Source organism: Melopsittacus undulatus, chromosome Z, assembly GCF_012275295.1.
Source record: "Melopsittacus undulatus isolate bMelUnd1 chromosome Z, bMelUnd1.mat.Z, whole genome shotgun sequence".
Classification (NCBI taxonomy): domain Eukaryota; kingdom Metazoa; phylum Chordata; class Aves; order Psittaciformes; family Psittaculidae; genus Melopsittacus; species Melopsittacus undulatus.
This window is the reverse complement of record NC_047557.1, coordinates 61,418,129-61,439,121: the sequence shown is the minus strand read 5'-3', so window position 1 is coordinate 61,439,121 and position 20,993 is coordinate 61,418,129. Positions and strand designations below refer to the sequence as shown.

At 37.1% G+C, this 20,993-nt stretch overlaps 1 protein-coding gene across 1 annotated transcript in view; it reads left to right on the top strand.

Moving 5' to 3' along the window:
• MCCC2 (methylcrotonyl-CoA carboxylase subunit 2) overlaps positions 1 to 20,993 on the top strand; it is a 42,436-nt gene that overhangs the window by 20,620 nt on the left and 823 nt on the right. Inside the window, exons 8-16 of the mRNA XM_005142984.2 lie at positions 5,116 to 5,180; positions 6,084 to 6,183; positions 7,060 to 7,155; positions 8,365 to 8,437; positions 8,651 to 8,727; positions 11,623 to 11,689; positions 11,961 to 12,117; positions 12,896 to 13,010; positions 14,201 to 14,286. Of these exons, the coding sequence (XP_005143041.1) occupies positions 5,116 to 5,180; positions 6,084 to 6,183; positions 7,060 to 7,155; positions 8,365 to 8,437; positions 8,651 to 8,727; positions 11,623 to 11,689; positions 11,961 to 12,117; positions 12,896 to 13,010; positions 14,201 to 14,286 (836 nt within the window). The remainder of the gene's footprint in view (positions 1 to 5,115; positions 5,181 to 6,083; positions 6,184 to 7,059; positions 7,156 to 8,364; positions 8,438 to 8,650; positions 8,728 to 11,622; positions 11,690 to 11,960; positions 12,118 to 12,895; positions 13,011 to 14,200; positions 14,287 to 20,993) is intronic.

The window sequence follows — 20,993 nt, the reverse complement described above, 5'->3', positions numbered from 1 at the left end:
CTAAAAGTGGATTTAGCATATTATACCCTTTTTTCCTTTGAAAGTGTAATGCATAGATGGATTTTAAACTCTTGTGCAGCTTAAAAAAAACCCCAAACCAACTTGTCATTTATGCAGACATAGTTTTCTGTGGCTGGTAAATGATAATTACTGTTCCAAAACAGAATTAAATTCAGAATGTACCTGACATACAGAAAGCAGCAGCAGGGGACACACACCTCTATCTACAAAAATACCACAATAAAATAAGGTGTATAGCTTGAAGTATTTCATGATTTCAGTGGAGGCTTTCCAAGTTGACAAGAACAACAAAGTAATTGGCAAAAGCAGACGAAATAATTAATACCGACAGTGTGATTTAACACTTATTTATTTACTGCATGTTACAACTTAAAATTGTAGAATTTCTTTGTTGGAATTTCTTTGGCAGCAATTTCAAGCATCCTATCTAGGTCTCTGTTCTTTTCTATATTGTATTGGTTTCTTTCAGCTTGTGGTTATAGGTAAACAAAGATAAATCATCCCTCAAAATTAAGCAGTTTTCACTGTAATTTAGATATTAGGAGTTTTTTGGTGAAGGTAGCATAAATATGAATGAAGATACTAGCTGGGAATAGTATTAATTGAGTGAGTAATGTTAGGTGATTCATGCATACTTTTGTTGAGATAGTAAGTACAATGAAAGAACTTAACTTTTACATCACACTGTTAGTAGCTTGGTTATTATGTTACAAATAACTGCCCTGGTAGCAGGAAGACCTGAGTCCTTTCTGGGCCCTGCACAGTTCTTTGGCTTAGAGTCAGTGGTGTTTAAAAGTGGTAGTACTGCCTCTGGGGCTTGTCCAGCCTCGGAGTAATTTGTTGCAGAAGCTCAGTAAGCTGACCAAACTCAGTTCTTCTGACATGGCATTTCCATTGGCAAGAGTGCTGGGGAGAGCTGTGCTCTTTGATTCTGCTTGGAGCTATGTTAGAGCTGGAAAGGTTCATCAGACCTTCCAGGACCCCTTAGCTGCACTGAATATTGTGTCCTGGAGAGCCTCCTTAAAGCTGGTTCTTCTCAAGCTCCAGCATTAAACAGGTTGAAAAAAAGACAGCCAGTAACCAGTACTGCCCAGGAAGCTGAACAAAGGGAACTAGACTCTGTTGTTTTAAGAAAATTATAATCATTTAACATGACAAGGGAATTTAGGTTATACATGCTATCACTGGGATGTAGCACAGGACAGTTTTGCCAGGATAAGCAGCTGAAAACAGGTGGCCTGAGCCAGTTATCAAAGGGAGGACTTGGCTAAGCAAGCCAGTGACTGCAAGGCTGTTGTGAAGTTAGAAAGGATGAGAATTTTTCACCCCTTCCAGGGGAAGATTTCACAACTATCCTCCAATTTAATTTGTTCCTTAGCAACCTGTAGATGTAATGATCCTTATCTTTGTGCGTATAGATCAAACTTTAATATCACCTGTCAGCTTTTCTGTTTGGTAGAGGTTTTCATATTCTCACTGAAAATATTTTGCTCACCCTTGTATAAGCATCAAAATTACTTCAGATTCCCATAGAAACTTCCATTCCATGTTGTAGCAGATATTGTAGCTATTACAGTGTATGCCCTGTTCCCCAAAATGTCTCTTCTATATGGAGAAAATTGGATTGAATTTCACCGCTTACCTACCTAAAACAAAACATCCTAAGGAAGCAAAAGAAATTCCCTGATGTTAGTTATAATTAGTGTTGGGATGTGTATGCTAAAAAAAGTGAATTGTAGGTACAGTCTAAAGTGCAGGTTTCTTTGGCCTTCCTTTTAGAAAGGTGAGGAGTAATGACTTCATGAACAGATAGATCTTGGTGGTAAGAGATGTGTCACAGTAGGAGTAATGTATAGGGCCATTCTTCTGTACACCCCAAGCTGAGGTATCTGTATCCTCGAGGACCCTTGTCTTGGTAGCTCAGGATGCTGTGTTGACATGTAGGCTTCTCCCTCCCATTCCAGAAGCTTCTGAGTCTCTATTTCCCAGATAAAATTTGATACTCTCTGTGATCACCAGCGAAGGAAAGTCTGGTAAGAAGGGATAAGTTTGTCAAATTAATGTATGTTTATGTGCTGGGGACTTGTACATGTTAGCCTGATCTATTGTGGGAAATGGACACTTTATCTAAAGTTTGTGTTAATTTTTCCTGATGACTGCTGAAGTAGCTTAAACAGCCAATTCTTTAAAAATGCTTACATACTTTAACAACACTGTATTTGCAGTCTGTTAAGAGTTTAATTAACTTTAAGAAAGTTTGTACTATTTAAACTAGTTTGCAGAATGCTCTATTGAACTGCAGTGCCTGGGAAGGTGATGAAGCAAGTAATCCTGGAAGCTATTTCCAAAACCACTGCAGAGAGAGTTGAGTGTGAGTAGTCAGCATGGATTTATTATAAGGAAATCAGGCCTGACCAGACTGATAGCCCTGTATGCTGAGATGACTGGCTGAGTGGAATCAGAGAAAGCAGTGGATGTTGTCTATGGTGACTCTGACAAAGCTTTTGACACTGTCTTCTGTAACATCCTCAACAAACTGTTGAAATATGAACTAGGTAAATGGACAGTGAGGTGGTCTGAGAACTGGCTGAAATGGTGGGCTTAAGCTGCAGGTCACTGGTATACCCCAGAGGTCATTACTGGGACCAGTACTGTTTAAAACATCTTCATTGATGACCAGGACAAATGTACAAAGTTCACCATCAGAAAATTTGCAGATGCTAAAACCTGTGAGGACTGGTTAAGAGGACACATGATTGTGCTGCCTTTCAGAATAACCTCAGGTGGCTAGAGAAAGGGGCTGAATAGAACCTTTTGAGGTTAAACACAGCAGGCAGATATTCCTTGGGAGGAATAATCCTGGGTACCATAACAAGCTGGGGACCAGCCAGTTAGGAAGATGCCTATCAGGAAACACACTGTAGGTCCCAATGGACACCGAGCTGAACATGAGTCAGCAATGTGCCCTTACAGCAAAGACAGCCAGCAATATTCTGTGTGTGCAGTAGGGAGAGTGTTTTCAGCAGGTGAAGGGCAGTTATCCTTCCCATCTGCTCAGCACTGGTAAGACCCATTTGCAGTGCTAGGTCCAGCTCTGGGCTCTCCAGACCAAGAAGACATGGACATACTTTAGGGAGTCAGTGGAGGTCCTGAAGATGATGGAATGACTAAAGCTTCTGCTGTATGATGAGAGGCTGAGAGAGCTGAGACTTCTCAGTCTGTTGAAGAGATGGCTCAGGGAGAGTCTTGTCTGTGTGTGTGAATACCTAGGAGTGGGGAGTAAAGATAGCAGAGCCTGACTTCTGAAATTCTTTGCTGTTAGGGTGGTGAGGTACTGGAATGGGTTGCCCAGGGAGGTTCTGAATGCTCCATCCCTGGCAGTGTTCAACGCCAGGCTGGATGAAGGCCTGGGTGATGTCCTTTAGTGTGAGGTGTCCCTGTCCATAGCCGGGGGGTTGGAACTAGATGATCTTAAGGTCCTTTCCAGCCCTAACTGTTCTATGATTCTATGACAGGCAGGTAAGGAGGCTACAGGTCACAAACTGAAATGTAGGAAAGTCTGTTTAGATGTAAGAAAACACTTATATACTGCAAGGGTGGTCATGCGGAACCAGGTTACCTAGAGAGGTTATGACTCCTCTATTCCTAAAGACACTAAAAGTCAGCTGTGCGTGATCATGAGCCGCCTCTTGTTGTTGACCCTGCTTTGAGCAGGGGAGTTAAACTAGGCAATCTCTCAGGGTGGGTGACAGACTTCACAACTCTGATTCTCTGATTTCGAAAAGGAAAACTTCAGTTCTGTGGAGGATGAAAAAGTCATTTTTGTAGAGTTTCTTAAAATGAGTGTCTAGATTTTGTTACTAAGAGAAATCAGTGGTCTATTCAGGTTTGTTCAAAGTTCTGCAGTAGTCACACAATCACAATGTTATAACTGCATACTGTTTCAGATGCGTTGAGAGAGACGTATAGAACTATTTAATAGAATCATAGAATAGAATCACAGAATCATTTATGTTGGAATACACCCTTAAGATCACCAAGTTCAACTATAAACCTAGCACTGCCAAGTCTACCACTAAGCCATGTGTGTCACGTCTGTGTATCTTTTAAACACCTCCAGGGTTAGTGACTCACTGACTTTGCTGGGCAGCCTGTTCCAGTGTTTTTTTCTTTAAGAAAGAGATTTTTTCCTTATTTCTCATAAAAGTATGTTCTTCTCTTTGATGAAGACTCAATTATGTCTCTGTCTTAAACTTTTCATTAATTAGTATCAGAATGTCACACCTTTGTATTACATGAGTAGCCATTCAAATTTAAAAGCCAAGAAGAAATATCTATATTTAATTTTACAAACTTGACAGTTTGGAAGTATGTGTATGTATATATATGTATAACTTTAGTGTACTTCAGGTTTAGGCTGAAAACTTGGAAACTGAAATATGGTTTAGAAATTATTATAGTTTCCTCTTGTCTCTTACACTACCTCTGTGCTCCGTGCAATGAATAATGGTTTCACCAGCTTAGAAGGAATCCTTTTCAAGCATTTATGGTTGAGTGGAAATGCATCAAGAACTGTGTTTTTTAAAAACATGCAGTAAATGGTACTGCTTTGTTTTAGGAAGGAGTTCGCTCACTCTTAAATTATCCTGTCAGGTCTAAGATTTGACACATGTAGGGTTTAGATTGGGCATTCCAGGTATTTTTATGGAATCATCATACTTGAACCGAACAGTTTTATGCCACTAATATGCTTTTTAAAGGAAAATTACTCATACTACATTGTTGTGTGTTTAATGGAAGACTGAGAAAATAAAAGCTGCTAATGATTGGTTTACGGTTAACACTTACATAAGTAAGTTAAAATTCACTGAAGAGTTTGTGTAGAAAAAGCATTCAAAGAATACTAAGTTTCAACTGAGGTTTGTTTGAAACAATGCAGGAAAGGATCACTTTTGAAGTTGTTTGTTAAGTGCTAAAAAAATTTTGTCAAAATGAAAGTTCAAAGATCTTTTTTATTGCTTTAACAAAGCCAGTATAAATAATAATTCAAGACAGGTGTAAACTCTAAAGCTCATTTTCCTTTTCTTGTGGTAGGTTAAAGCAGCAACAGGTGAAGAGGTATCAGCAGAGGATCTTGGAGGGGCAGATCTTCACTGCAGGTCTGAAGAAATATTTTCCTAGGGTTAATTTCTTCCATCCTTCAGACCTTAGTAGGGTTTGGTTTTGGTTTGGTTTTCATCTTCTAAAAACTGTATTTAGATTTGAAAAGTAAGATTTCCTGTGTCCTAATCTGGTGCTGATGAATTATTTTATTATAAGAGTTGCCCAGTTACCTTATGTTACTCTAGTTAGAATTTTGTTGCCTTCATTTACTACTTTAAAATACCTGCATGTGTAATATACTGCAGAATCATACATAATGTGGTAAACTTTTCTGTACTGTTTAATACTGAGTGTTAGAAGGATAATACACATGGAGAGAGATTAATGCATTTTGCAGATTGTATCTTTCTTACTGGCAGTTAGAACTTTACTACAAACAAGATCAAAATAATCTGTGTTTTTTGTAAAAGAATACTTATCAAAATTAAGAATTCTGTACAATTTCTAGTTCTAAAATTAAAAGAATAGTAAATGAAGTTAGGTTACTTTACAAAAATGCGTAATTTCTACTTCACTAAAGTGAACAAAGAATTCTTTTTCAGGGAAGTTTATACATTTTTGTTAACATGTTTTCTTTATAATTTAAAATTAATTTTAATTTCCATTTGTACTGTGTTTATCATCTTTTATATTGTCATTTAGATTTTTTTACTACTTAAAATTTCTATTTTACATCATGTCTGATAACTTGAATGTGTTGTTCCAAAGAAAATTTCAGGTGTGGGTTTTATTTTGAAAGTAATTTCATATCAAAACATGGAGAGCTGTATTGTAGAATCTATATTTTAAAGATAAATATAAAACTTTGTAAGTCTTTAAAGTTTTTAAACCTCAGATTTTCATCGTCAGATGATTATTTTTTTATAAGTCTTCCTGTTGCTGTTGTTATTTACATACAGAAAATCTGGTGTAACAGATCACTATGCTTTGGATGACAGTCATGCACTTCATCTAGCAAGGAAAGCTGTAAGAAATTTAAATCTCCAAAAGAAAGTAAACGTAAGTGTATAGGGTCTGAAACACTGCATTGTTTAAATTAGGAATGCTTTTTTTTGTCTGGTTTATTCAACACCTTTTTTGTCTCTGACTATAGACACTTTAAAAATGGGAGATGTGGTTCTTGTCCTTAAAGATTTCTTTAGTATTTTGGTTCTGCATTATTTCCAGTAAATCACTGGGATTACATGCAAGAGTGAAGTAACTAGAACAGTGCTTAAGAATCACAGAATTGTGCTTTAAAATTAACGCAGGCTTGCAAGATGCTTAATTTAATTTTAAGCCCACATGATTGTTCCTGTGGACTTAAATACCTGTTAAAGCATCTTTTTGAGTAACATTTTCTGTGACTATTAAAGGTATAAAACTGAAGGGGTAGACCTAAATCATGTCATCATATTTTATTAATTTAAAAATTCCTCGTAGAAAATAATGAATAGCTTATGGGGAAGAAATTGCCTTGATTTGTCAGGAGATGTGAAAGGATGAGTTGAAGAGTAAACCTCAGCACCTGATCATGGCAAAAGTCTTTATCAGTTTTTTAGGATACTACCTGCCTAATAGGGTACAGGGAGTAAGTGAGCAAATGGAGGACATGCTTAATTTTTGATAACATGGAAGAAATGGAGCACATACAGAGGTATACACAGGAGCAGAAACAAAGGTAACAGTAAGTGAGAACATGTTATCAAGCTTTAGTTTAAGAAATTTGATCTTTTTGCAAAATGAGGACAAGCTGGTGCAGGTGTTTTGATGTGGTTGGTGAAGAGAAGACTGCTCAAAGCTGTTGGCTAAGTAATTATTGTTTGGGTTCTTTTAAGACATAATTTGGACTAACAATTCCTTTGTTGTGTAAATTGTTTTGTTAAATTACTACAGGTGACTATAGAACCATCAGAAGAGCCTTTATTTCCTGCTGATGAAATATACGGAATAGTTGGCGGCCAGCTAAAAAGAAACTTCGACATCAAAGAGGTATGAACACAAATGCAAGATCCACATGTCCATACAAGCATGCACTCATTTTTCTTGTGGGAAATCACTGTTTGTATCATCATCTACAGAAATCTGATTTGGGTACTTGTTTGGTTGGTTGGTTTTGGTTTTTATGTCTTTGTTTTTTGTTGTTTTTTTCTTTTTCCCAGCAGATCCATTGCAGTGGCAATGACATGTTGAAAATATAATGTTCTTTTTGTTATACTTTTAGGAAGGATGAGCAAGGATGAAAGATTGTTAACATTCTGAAAAAGCTGCTAGAAAATAGGGAACTTTGCCTTCTCAATACATTCTACAGACAGGCTGAGTGATATGATAGCTTTCTTTTTCTGTTAATCCTGTGAAAGTAAAAACCAAATATTTAAAGATTTATAGAGTGTAAGGAAGACAAACAATTCGGTGCTCCCCTAACCACATATGGAGACTATTGGACACTACTGCAGGTGTAGTGTAATTATATGCCTGAGTACCTTCATCTGAGACTATATATTTTCTCATGTCTTGCATAGATCCCATACTGGGCGCCTTTTTCACTACCAACCAAGTAATTGTTTTAGGAAATGTCTTAGTATGTACCTTTCTTAAAATATTTAGTCAGAAATTACTATGATTTGCTTTGCTTTAAGGTAAAGAAAAGTAAACACTTTTATTGAGTCTGACACTAAACTCTCAAAAGTTGTAATAGCTTGCTGTCAATGGATCTATATTTATCTGAAATGGCTGCTTTGCCTCTCAGAGGAACCTCAGAACAGATCATCATTATTTTTTTATGTCACAAATGTAAGAAAAGCTGAAAATAAACTTTTCTCTAAGAAAGCGGCTTATGGCTGTGTATTTTTTTCTCTTTATAGATGTCAGTCTGTTGATGAATGTTCATTATAAGCAGCAGTAGCATTTTTCTTTAAAATTTAACTAATATGTAAACTTTGTTTCTGTATAATTGAAATTGTTCTTTTAGAATATTCTTAATTTTGAAATTCTATTTTTCATTATCATGTAGAAAAATTGCACTTTAAAAAGTAAATGGGCTTTGCCTGCCATTCAAGACTATTTATATGATTGGCTGTTTGATGTTCTCTAAATGGAAAGCATTTATTTTAAGTTATATGTTAGCCTGGTCTCCATCTAAACAAATTAAAAACTATGAAGGATTTTGAATTTAATTTTGTTTTTCTACTTTTTCTTAAGGTCATTGCTAGAATTGTAGATGGAAGTAAATTTGATGAATTCAAAGCCTTGTATGGGGATACTTTAATTACAGGTATTTAGACATATATTATAATTATTCTGTATATGTTCCCACAGGTTTTGCAGTTGGATTCATTCTGTTTGGCTCACCCATTGATATTCTTAATAACATTTTTCTTTTCTTCAAAAGAATAGTATTTTATGTTACCAAAAGAAAGACTTATCTTTATACACTATGATAAAATAAATATATTTGAAAACTCATGAATTTATCTTTTCCCTTCAGGATTTGCAAGAATATTTGGTTATCCAGTAGGAATTATTGGAAACAATGGAGTTCTTTTCTCAGAGTCGGCAAAAAAGGTAAATAAATAAATTGTTACCTTCTTTGCCACTTGAAAACAAAACTTACGGTGTACAACTTAGAATCATAGCAAAATTAGAGCTGGAACAGACCTTAAGGTTACCTAGTTCCAACCCTCCTGCCATGGGCAGGGACAGTTCACACGAAACTATGTCACCCAGGCCTCTGTCCAACCTGGTCTTGAACACTGCCAGGGATGGAGCATTCACAATTTCCCTGGGCAACCCATTCCAGTACCTCACCACCCTCACAGTAAAGAACTTTCTTATGTATCCATCTAAGCTTCCTCTGTTTAAGTTTGAACCTGTTACCCCTTGTCCTATCACTACCGTCCCTAATGAAGAGTCCCTCATCAGCATCCCTGTAGGCCCCCTTTAGATACTGGAAGGCTGCTATCAGGTCTCCAAGCTGAACAGCCCCAACTTTCTCAGCCTGTCTTCATATGGGAGGTGTTCCAGTCCCCTGATCATCCTCGTGGGCCTCCTCTGGACTTGTTCCAACAGTTCCATGTCCTTTTTATGTTGAGGACACCAGAACTGCACACAATACTCCAAGTGAGGTCTCACGAGACCAGAGTAGAGGGGCAGGATTACCTCCTTTCACCTGCTGGTCACGCTCCTCTTGATGCAGCCCAGAATATGGTTGGCTTTCTGGGCTGTGAGTGCACACTGAAGCCAGCTCATCTTCATTTTCTCATCGACCAACACCCCCAAGTCCTTCTCCTCAGGGCTGCTCTGAATCTCTTCTCTGCCCAACCTGTAGCTGTGCCTGGGATTTCTCTGACCCAGGTGTAGGACCTTGCACTTGGCATGGTTAAACTTCATGAGGTTGGCATCAGCCCACCTCACAAGCATGTCAAGGTCCCTCTGGATGGCATTCCTTCCCTCCAGTGTATTAACTGAACCACACAGCTTGTTGCGTTGTTTCTTGTTTCAACTTGATACTGAAACAAGAAACTTTTTATAATATGAAAGCAGACTGGCTCCAAATTTTCCTGTAAACATGAAATAGATAAATAGGCTGTAAAAATATTTGATCATATTTTAGAAACAGTGTTCTGTAGATTTTTCTGGTACAAAGCCAGTAGGAAAGGTCAGAGATAGATCATTAGGAAAATATAGTTAGAAAAAACAGCATTTGAATTTGTGTGACAACACCACAAATGAGATACTAATCCTGGAATTTATAGCCATTACAAGAAAAGTCCATGGCGATCGTATAAATTACTCTACTAGTTATAATTCCTAACCTGTAAACTGTGAAATACTGTAATTTATTACTAGAGAATTTCAAACTTGGATTTGAGTGCTCAGCTCATTTGTTACCAGCGGTTTAATTTTTATACTTTGAAGCAGCAGCTCCTGGCTTAGACTGAGTGAAAACGTGCAGTCTTACCAAATTTTTTCAAGAAATGACTGTCAGTTGAATTTTTGTTGTAATATTTATATATGGTAGTTTTGTTCTAGCAAGCTCCTCAAACTAAGGGCGAGGAAATCAGTATTGAAAATCTATAGGAAAAAGGAAGCCGTGAGAGATATTTGGAGAAAGAAAGTAATTTTACTTGAATTATTGATGTAATAAAATAATACATGAAATTGAGTTTTACGTACTGAAGGAATACTGTCAACTTGGAGCACTGCCAGTAAGTGACATTGTTTTAGGCTAGCGTTTGCTTTAACACATATGTTTCCAAGTTGAAAATAACTCTTTGTATTTCTAATACTGTCAGTATTTTTGTGATCACTTAGTGCTGCAACTTTTTTCCTACCAATGGAAATAAATAAGAAACATTCCTCTCCTGACTTTTGCTGCCATGTCAGTACTGCAAAAGGAGATGGCAGCGTTTCATTTGGTTCACTTCTGGTGAGAGCTTTGTCCATGATGTTGCTTCTGTAAGCATCTTAATCTAACAATATTCCTTTTTTTCTTCTGGCATCTTTGTAATACATTTAGATACATCTTTTTCCTGTGATTGTCACTATACTTTTCGAATGCTTCTCTGAAAAAGCTACCTGAAAGTTATGCTGTATGATTTTTCTCTTTGTTTGCATGAATTTTGCTGGTTTTGTATTTTGAAGAGTTTTTTTTTCAGTTGCTGAGCTACATTGCTACATCCTTTTATACATATATACACTTTTTTTTTTTCACCAGCAGTGTGTAAATAACGTGAGGAGCTTTGTTGATTTTGATTATTTCTGGTTGAAATAATGTTTTTCTAGAGTTTTTTTTTCTCTAGTTCCTGGAGTAACAGTTGGACTTGATGATCTTAAAGGTCTTTTCCAACTGAGTTGATTATGTGATTCTGTGAAACAGAAACTTGGAATCTGCTATTTGTATCTTTTCTAGGAAAATGGTCTTTTCCTAGAAAATGGGGAGAAGGCACTTGCCCTGAGAAAAAGGAAAGAAGTGTTAGAGCAATTGGTCTGGCCATGAGCAAATGGTTTATGTGGGCCTTTACCTACTTCAGAGTATACTTTCTTTTATACAGGAAACAGGGAGATATTTTTTTCTCACTGGTTGTCTTAATTTCTACGACACAGTCCTTCAAAACTCAGTATCAAATGCCACACTGTGAAGCTGCCTGTGGTTTTAACCAGCTATTGGCTGAGTCAAAACAGTTCAGCCTTTCAGTATCAGCAGTAATGCTTTTAAGGATATAATTTCTGCTTCACCCTTGAACTCACACACTTTTGACATGTTCTTCTAGAATGAACATATGTTTTGCAGTTGACTTTGTATGATGCAGTACTTCCTGATGCTTGTGGACTTCAGTGGAAGGAGACTTATTACAGTCTTCAGATTGCTGGTAAAAGTAGGGTCACTTAACCAACTTTAATGGCTTACTCTTTTTTGATCTTATCCTTTTTTTTTTTTCCTTTCTATTCTCTCCACAGGGTACACATTTTATCCAGTTATGTTGCCAGAGAAATATTCCCATTGTGTTTTTGCAGAATATTACTGGTGAGTAAGCTCAGTATTTTGAAGTTTCACTGTGTTGCAGGTTTTGTTGTTAACTGTTGAGGCTGTAACTTTTATACAGCATCTTGTGTGCTTTGTTGCATCTACATCTCCAGCCTGTTCTGGAAGCAGCCTGTCATCAGCCTGTGAAGGCCTTGGATTACTATTTGTTCTTAATTTTTTCTGCATGTGCTATAAAGCACAGAATATGACATATAGCATATTATATTGATACAAAGTTACTGGGCCTTTCTTTCATATTGTAATTCTTTAGGTTTCATGGTTGGCAGAGAATATGAAGCTGAAGGGATAGCAAAAGACGGTGCCAAGATGGTAACTGCTGTAGCTTGTGCCAATGTACCTAAAATAACAGTAATTATTGGTGGTTCTTATGGAGCTGGAAATTATGGGATGTGTGGAAGAGCATATAGGTAAGTGTTACTTCCAGTTATGACAGGAGATAAGACTAAGTTGAGAGAACATATCCTGGAAGTACCATTATGGTACTTGCGGAAGTTATGCTATTGGGAAAACAAAACAATTTTCATTGAATATCATCATAAGCAAAAAACAGCCTGACTAACCTGTAGAGATTTATAGGCTCATTATTAACCTCGAATTAAGTGATGCAGGAGATCTAACATGTAAATATATTGACATGCTTTTTTGCCCATTTTCTCCTGGAGGAAATATTGTATAATCCTGAAGAGTCACTAGCTAGTTTGGGCTGGTCCTTTATTCTGCATTCATGTGAAGAGTACTGCCTGTGTAAAAAATCCTTATTCACTTTCATGGGTCTCTTTTTATGAGTAATATTTGCAGAATCTGTAAGGATTTATTTTTTTTTTACCCTTTGGACAAGACTCACATAAATATTCTTTTCATTTTTCAAGGTCCCTATTACTATTGAAGTCATTGGTAATACTTTTAAAGAGAAAAATTCTGGAATGGTGGTTGGGTGATGGTAGTATTAAATTAAGAGTCTCAAGAAAGAAATAATTTTTTAAGGGGCTTGGATATAGGAAATAAACAGAACTTTAATATTTTCAAACCGAATGCTGCAAGGATTGATGTTACTTTGCAGTCTTTAAAAACAATACACTGTAAGACTGTCATGCATAAAAATGAATTCTTGGCTGAGTGTGAAGTATTTATTTACTATGAAAAAAGGCAATGTCTTATTTTGGTATTTAATACGTATTTTTTTAGTCCAAGATTTCTATATATGTGGCCAAATGCTCGCATATCGGTGATGGGAGGGGAACAAGCAGCAACTGTTCTAGCTACGATAGCTAAGGACCAAAAAGCAAGGGAGGGAAAACAGGTACATCTTTATTCTTTCATTTACAGTAATGTCATTATTGTTTACTCTTTCACTGGAGTTGCTCACTTGTTGAGCTAGGAATGGATGTGATGGAGTGAGACTCCAGTCATTCTCCGGATGCCACCTAGTGCATTGACAAACATGAAAGATTTGTGAAATGTTATCTTTTACACCTTGTAAATGTGAAGATTATTCATTGCATTTCTTGTCTGCCTAAAAAGAGGAGTATTTCTCATATCATCCACTTTTGTGTTTTGTGCACCAGATTATTCGTTCTGGTGAGCCGCCAGGGATCCTCCCTGGTTTTGGAGAAGGCAGAGGAATATGTGAGAATGAAGCGTCTTTCCATTTACTTCTGAATTAGGCAGTTTTACAAAAAGCACAACTTCAAATTACTCAGTGACTGACAATTATGAAACTTATGACAGGAGAAGTCTGTAGAGGTTTCTAGAAGGTTTTGACTCATTTCAGCATTCCAATTAAAAATTACTTTTTTATAATTTTGTTTAATAATCTTTTCTTGTTTCTCTGTATACTCTTTTCTGCTGTGTTTTTTAAATTACATAGTTCGTGTTTATACTGTTTCCTTGATCTCATAGGTGATTTTATTGTGATGTCTTAAACTTGCTTATATTTTGCATATTCATAATAAGGAAGTGTTATCTCAACAGTTCTGTTTTCTGCATGTTACTTGAGCTTTCCATGAATAGAATATATTCATCCTCAGTTCTCTCTGTCTTGATTTCCCAAATCCCTAAGATGGACAGAATGAAAGACAGAAAGAAGTTTAAGAAAAACAGTTGTAGTTAATGTCAGTAAAGTGTTTTAGAAACTTGAAAATTTTCTGAATTACAGTGGCGACCACTCTAGATCTTAGAGAAGCCCAGTGTTAGAAAAGCATAGACTTGTTTTGTTAAAAGAATAGGGTTTGTTGAGTACAGCATTTTTTTCAGGAGTTTTTCAGATGGTAATACCCAATTATTCTTATACTCAGTTAAGTATATTTTTGGAACTCCTTTTCCTACCCACGGGTTTTGAAAAGTGGTGTTTTAATTTCATTGTCAAATACATGAAATTGACAACATCACATAAAAAGGGGTATAAACTTGGGTGCTGCATACAAAATTCTCCTGTCATTGTGGGAGAAAATATTAAAGAATATCTGTTTGTTTATTTGCCTGGTTTTTTAGTTATCTGAGGCAGAAGAAGTAGCTTTGAAGGAGCCAATCATAAAGAGGTTCGAGGAGGAAGGAAACCCTTATTATTCCAGTGCAAGGTAACATATAAATGACTTTTCCAAATCTCAATTGTAATCGCATGACATAACAGTATCTAAATCTTGGTGCTGAAGAACAGAAGGGAGCAATCTGAAACAAAGATTGTGTTTGGTATACAAGAGTATAACACAACAAGCTTCAAATCGATGTTTTATCTGTCTTAGAGACTTTGTAGTCTCTCTTCTGTACTGTTTCAGAAGATAGCATGCACTTGTAGGAATTGTTCTGCTGGTTCTGTAAGTAATGATATGGTAGCATCGAGTTTATTGTCTTAAGTATTTTGTTCTGGATAAGTTTTATCGTTTTTCCCAAAGTAGTATCTGGTCACTATTCAAAAGCCCATTGAACAGTGTAATGAGTGGCTGCACATATGTTAGGAAGAATTAATTTAGTGGGATTCTGCAAGTCGAAGAGACCAGTGGTAAAGCGGAAGTTCCAGAAAGACCTGAAATCATTCGCAAATCTCATGTCGTTATCTTGGTAGGGGACTGTATTGGATGATTCAGGTCATTGGCTGAATATGTGCAGCATATTTATGTTTGTTGGGAAGTCGTTTGCAGCATTTTGTTCTCAGGTTAATGGAATATTAGTAAATGCCCAGGAGCTAGTGAGGCTCATGAAGCAACATGGCATCCTGGTATCCTCTGGCAACTGACTTTGGAGGCTTTCTTGGTCTCTGATTGTTACTCTGCATCAGTTTCATCCTGTTTGTACTAGTTTACCAGCACATTTTTCTGCTTGTGGGATCCAAAAGCCAGCTCTGCACAGGCCCTGAGCTGCTGCTGATGGTAGAGGGTAGCATGTAATAACACAGCTTTGCTGTGCCTCTGTGGCTTCTCATTTTGCAGAAAGAATATTACTCTTATATAACTGTAAGTCTGTCTGGTTTTGTGTAGCTGAATTAGAGATACTTATGATTTTCCTACATGCTGGCAAGAAAGTCTGGAAACAAACTAAGTACAGAGTGGTTGGGATTTGATAAATTTTGATGTAGGCATCATGGGCAGAAATGGTGTGAACAGGTGGGTACAAGGTATGCTGACAGTGCCACAGAGATGCCAATAAGAGAAGGAGTTAGGGGACCTCTTTGTGTAACCTGGTAACCTACCTGCATAATCTTGTGTATGACAAACTTGATACAGCAGCAGCATAGCATCAGTGAGCTCCTTTATGAATTGTTTATCGTGATCTAAAGGAAGATATAAAATTAATGGTAGCTTTTATGCTGGTTTCTGTTGGAATAGTGTGATTAACTGAAATCATTGTACCTGGGGGATCTATGTTCATTTTAATGTTTAATCAGATTAGTGTCTTTATCAAATGGAAGCTCTTGCCATTTTGCCCTGTTTTAGTAGGATATGTAGCACAGGGTTTATGGTTTCATCTAGGCAGGTATCAGTGATGCTGTTGTACAGCATGTGGGTCCTGGATTTAGGGTAGGTTTTAGTCTCATCAGTGTTTGGTCTCTGCTTCTCCTATGTGGTAGTGTTGCAGAGTCCTAGATATTCTCAACTTCCTGAGGCTTTATGCATGTGTACAACCCCCACTGCTACTAAGTTACTATGTATTGAGGTTTTTACATGTAATGAGTGAGGATACTTTTGTGAAATCCTGAATTGTTATTGACACGGGGTTTTTGGTGGAACACTGGTTTAGAATTTTTTTTAATATCTTTTTAATTTTATATCTTTTTAATTGATTTAAATTTCACGGGGGTTTCCCCAAATTGAAAGATGGTTTCAGCTGTTAAAAATTACTCTTACTAGCCCTTAAAGATTAAGCCAAGTACCTGTATAACAAAGCCTTGTGCCCTGACACAAGAAGGAAAAATGAAAACATGTATTGTCATCTTCTGTAACTGAATTTTAAGGAGAAGAATTTTCCACTGATATAATAACATTTGAAAAATAAGTCAAACTTTCTGTTTTTAAAATTAATCCCTAGCATGGAGGAGAAGATAATCTGAATGGTTTGTTTTATTTCTTTTTTTACATTTGCTTTTTTCAATATGTTCACTGGAAACACAGTCATAGTCTCTTTGTAATTGTGAATGAAAATAATTGGATATATTTATCATACTATTTATTCGGTATATATCAGTGATATAAAAACATGTCCTCTCTCTGAAATCAGCAGACCATTGTTAGTATTTACCACAGTAAATTACTGATCTGCAGAAAAAAAGTTTTACATGTAAGATTAAGTTTGAAATAAAATAAAAAAGTCAGATTCTAAGTTCTTACTAATGTCCAGTGATTTTTAGACAAGAAACTTTCTACTGAGCAATTTCTACCAGTTCATGTTTCAAGAATATCTGGCCATTTTGTGAAGTTATGTTGCAAATCTAGAAGGCATCTCAGGAAATAGCCTAAGGTTGCCTAGCCTACGAGTTAGGAAATGCTAATTAATACTAGACATCTTGTCCTTCACTTAAAAAAGCAGGGTAATTACGTACTTCTTACTGTGCCTGTAGCTTGGAGAGGAAACTTAACGTGCACAGATGTGAGCTAACTGAGAACTAGTGTGGGTTTGGGTTGCACATGGTTGAGTTCATGTGTTACTGTATTCAAGCTAATAAGCCCAACTGAGACATGAAGTCAAATGTCAGAGCTGAAATCCTGCTGAAGTCCATCTAGCTAAAAGCAGGGAAAGTGAAATGCCCCTTTTCACTGAAGAGTGCTCGTGAGAAGGCTAGTGCAGGTCAAGGCACTCCAGGCTGTTATCTCTATCTCTTCAGTACATGTAGGTACAGTCTGCATTGTCTAGGAGCTCTTAATTGCTCTCTGCTGTCTACTAGAGATAATTAGGTATATGATTAGATATTCTCATGTTTTCTGCTCTGATTTTGTGCTTTCCTGCCAGTGTTATGACATGTGTGGCTTGCTCCTTCATTTATTGTTAATTCCTAAGCAAGAGCTCAGACTGATAAGCTCAAAAGCTTTCATTACTGTGGAATAGGCTGCCCAAGCAGAGACAATGAAATGAAGTATGATTTGCCTTTGCAGCAAGAAATGTACATGAAGGAGGGATTTAGCCACCTGTCACCTTGAAGCCAAGCCATTTGTCAGCCAACATAGCAGCTGCTTATTGGCAAGTATTTGCCATAGGTCAGGCAGACAAAGTAACCTGTTCCTTTTCCTCTAAAAGGATGCTTCCTGTCTGGCTCCAAGCATGGTAAAAGGAACAGTTGATTGTTGACCAAATGTCAGGGTGCTGTATTGAAATTGAATCTGGATAGCCTTAGTTTTGTCAGAGTTAATTGGATCCCTCCAACAAGAGCACTCCAGCAGCTTTGCAGTGCTGAGAGGAATGAATGATAGATGGGCAGAAAATCTGCTGTCTGTATTGCTGCTCAGATGCAGCTGGTCTGGAGGTTCTCTCAAGCTGTCCTCACTCCTAAAATATGGGACTAGTCTGCCTCACCCTTCATGTCCATGGAGAATGATGTGATTCTTGCAGTTGACTTCATTAGGCTTTGCATTAAAATTTTAGCAATAGTAGTGAGAAGGAAGGAAAATGCCCTAGCGATGTTACAAGTATAAACAAATTTCCATATTTACTCTGTTTCTAAAATTTTGCTTGTAAATTACAACTTGTTATATGTACAGGATGTCAATCATGTTCCCTGCAGTTGTGTTTTCTAATCAAACTTCGATCAATTATTTGATTAGAGCCTTTCACAGTGAGCAGTTTTAATTAACGGGAGTCGTTAGGCAGTACCCTTTTTAATGAGTTACATCAATCTGCTTGCAGGTTTCTAAAAGGATTTCAGTGAAATGTTAAGTCTGCATCTTAACAAGTTACATGAGCATTTCACTTTTGGGAACTTTATTTCTTTTACTCACAGTGTCTCAGTTGCACATTTTTTATGAGTGTAGTTGTGACTCATGTTCTAGCAGTGGGGTTTTAATAGGTAGTTTAATTATTAATGTTACATCCCTGTAGAGAATGTAGTTTCCTTTAAACAAAGAGAAGCAGAAGCCAGGGGTGACCATATGAAAGCAGCTTGACTTCTGTGCAACATAAAATCTTTGTGGTTGTCAATATAAGTTAATTGTGTTGTTACAAAAACAACTCTGCCGTTAAAACGTGCTTTATATTTGGAAGTGTTTATTACAGTGGTAGTCACTATGAAGCTGCAGCTTGGAAAGTACTGCATTAAGTTGGCGATTCTTTGTTATTCAATTCATCCCTGCCCTTCCCAGGCCCTTAGCAGACTTATTAACAAAGTGTCAATTCCTTCATTCAGTTTCAGTGTGTTTCATAAATAAAGTTAATTACAAGTATTCAATAAAAAAATTGGTATGCAGAGCAACCAAACTTGTAATAGTCAAAAACCCCAATTTGCTTAAAAATAGAAATTACTATAACTGACATTGTTCTTACAGTTGTTTTTTTCACAGTCCTAAGAAAACAAAGGGATTGTGGTTGCTTTGACCTTACCAGACTACTTTGCTTTTCACTATTAACAGGTATCTTCTCCATCCCTTCAGAAGATTAATCATAGAATCACAGTCTGGTTTAGGTTGGAAAGAACCTTAAGATCACCTAATTCCAACCCCCTGCCGTGGTCAGGGACACCTCACACTGGACCATGCCACCCAAGACTCCATCCAACTTGGCCTTGAACACTGCCAGGGATGGAGCATTTACCACTTCTTGTACCACAACCTGTTCCAGTGCCTCACCTACTCTGAACTTCCCCTGTTTAAGTTTGAACCCATTCCCCCTTCTCCTGTCACTACAGTCCCTGATGAAGAGTCCTCCTCCAGGCTGAACAGCCCCAGCTTTCTCAGCCTGTCTTTGTATGGAAGGTGCTCCAGCCCTCTGATCATCCTCGTTGCCCTCCTCTGGACTTGTTCCAACAGCTCTGTCCTTTTTATGTTGAGGACATTCACCAAGAGTAAACCAAGATTAACATACGAGAAGAGGGGGGAAAAGAAAGAATATGCATTAAACTCTGGCAAAGCATGCTGGATGATGTTGGGAGTACTGTAGAAATACTCTGTCTCGGCCAGTCTATGATGCTAAAATATATGAATAGGTATAACCACTATCTTGGGGAAAATGAAGAGAATTTAAATAGCTCTTAAGTAAGTCTTAGTAAAATCAGTTTATATGTGGTCCTTTGGTTATTTTGTGTAAGAGCTTCTAAGTGGTTTTGCTGTATGGTAAAGAAGCACTTAACTCTGAGTCTCTTTTGAATGGAGCACTGTTGAAATATACCAAAATATTTTAAGGAGTTACTACTTATAATTTAAAGCTATCTAACATTAGGAAAGGAATTATTGACAGGAACCAGACTACAAGAGCTTATACAATGCACTTATCCAGAATATTATACAGACAATTCTTGTGTATCTTCTGCAATAAAATCTGCTGATAGTACCACTTCTGTGCAGACGCAAGTGTGGTTGTTGAATGTTCCAGTGCATAGCTTATTAGCCCACTAGAAAGGAGATAACTGAGAATCCTAAAATGAGAACAAATTAGATAGAGCTAGTTTCCTTATGTTTGTAATTTGGGTTGATAGCATTTTTTTCCCCTTGAAAGAAATTGTTTGGGTTTTTTTTTTTTTACCAGACTTCTTTCTTTCTGCACTGGCTGGGACCTGTCAGGTCAGTTCTTGTCACAGCTACCATGGTGTAAAATTTCTTCCATCATAAAGTGTAATTTTGATCAGCCAACAGTGAATTTTTCCAAACTCCTTTCTTCTTTTGTACTTGAACTTTGCTCTTGTGCCCTATCTAGGGTAACAAGTCTTCTCTACCCTGGGAGCTGCACCAGGATAAGATATACTAGAATGTACTTTCTCAGTTAGGTAAGCTTTACTCTCCCTGCTAGTTGGAGAGCAGGCTCCTAGGCTGAGTCATGCCTCATTTTGTTACAGGTGTCTTTTACTGCAACTCCACTTTGTGCATCCTAGGACAGACATATGTATTTGTTGTAAAATAAAATGCATGTCAGTTTCTTAATATTTTTATCTGATTTAAGGAATATTAACTTTCACAGGAAATGGCGAACAAAGCAAGGATGGAAAGTGTCTGCTGCTGCCTTGAACTTAACAGCATGTGTTTATGTACAGTTTACAGTCCTTTTTCTTCAGGGGATGAGGCTGGCACATTTAGTACTGAGAGGAGAGTGCAAAATATGTGATTTCCTGTCTAACAGATTTCTTTTTTCATTTAATCTTCAACAATAGTCAATTTGCAGCTGGAAATTTGCAGCTGGAAACTTCAATTAGGGAGGAGTGGCTGTGCTTTCTCTTGGTGGAGTCAGCCTTTGGTCCCTGTTCATGACACTTTCTTGTATTTTTTAATTTTCCATAGACAAACAATGAAACATTAGCCAACACTGAAGTAAGTTCAAAAAAGAATGCAGATGGGATAGATGAGGAGCATCACTGTCTTAACCAGAGATATTGTGTGTATGTTTTGCAGACCCTGATTACAATGCATGCTTATTTCAGCAAGACTGGGTTGCAATGAGCAACGTGGTATCTTGTTTAAGTATTGTGCTGGGGAGGTAGTCGTTATACAATATTTATAGTTTTGTGGCCTGCTGGGAGTTTTGACATGGATTTTATTTTGGGTAGGGTACAGCTGTCACAGAGAACTGATGCCACAAGTACTTAAATTTTTAGATAATATCAAAGAGACTGTATACAAATGTGTTAGATTCTGGGGACTTGGGAATTTGGTAATTG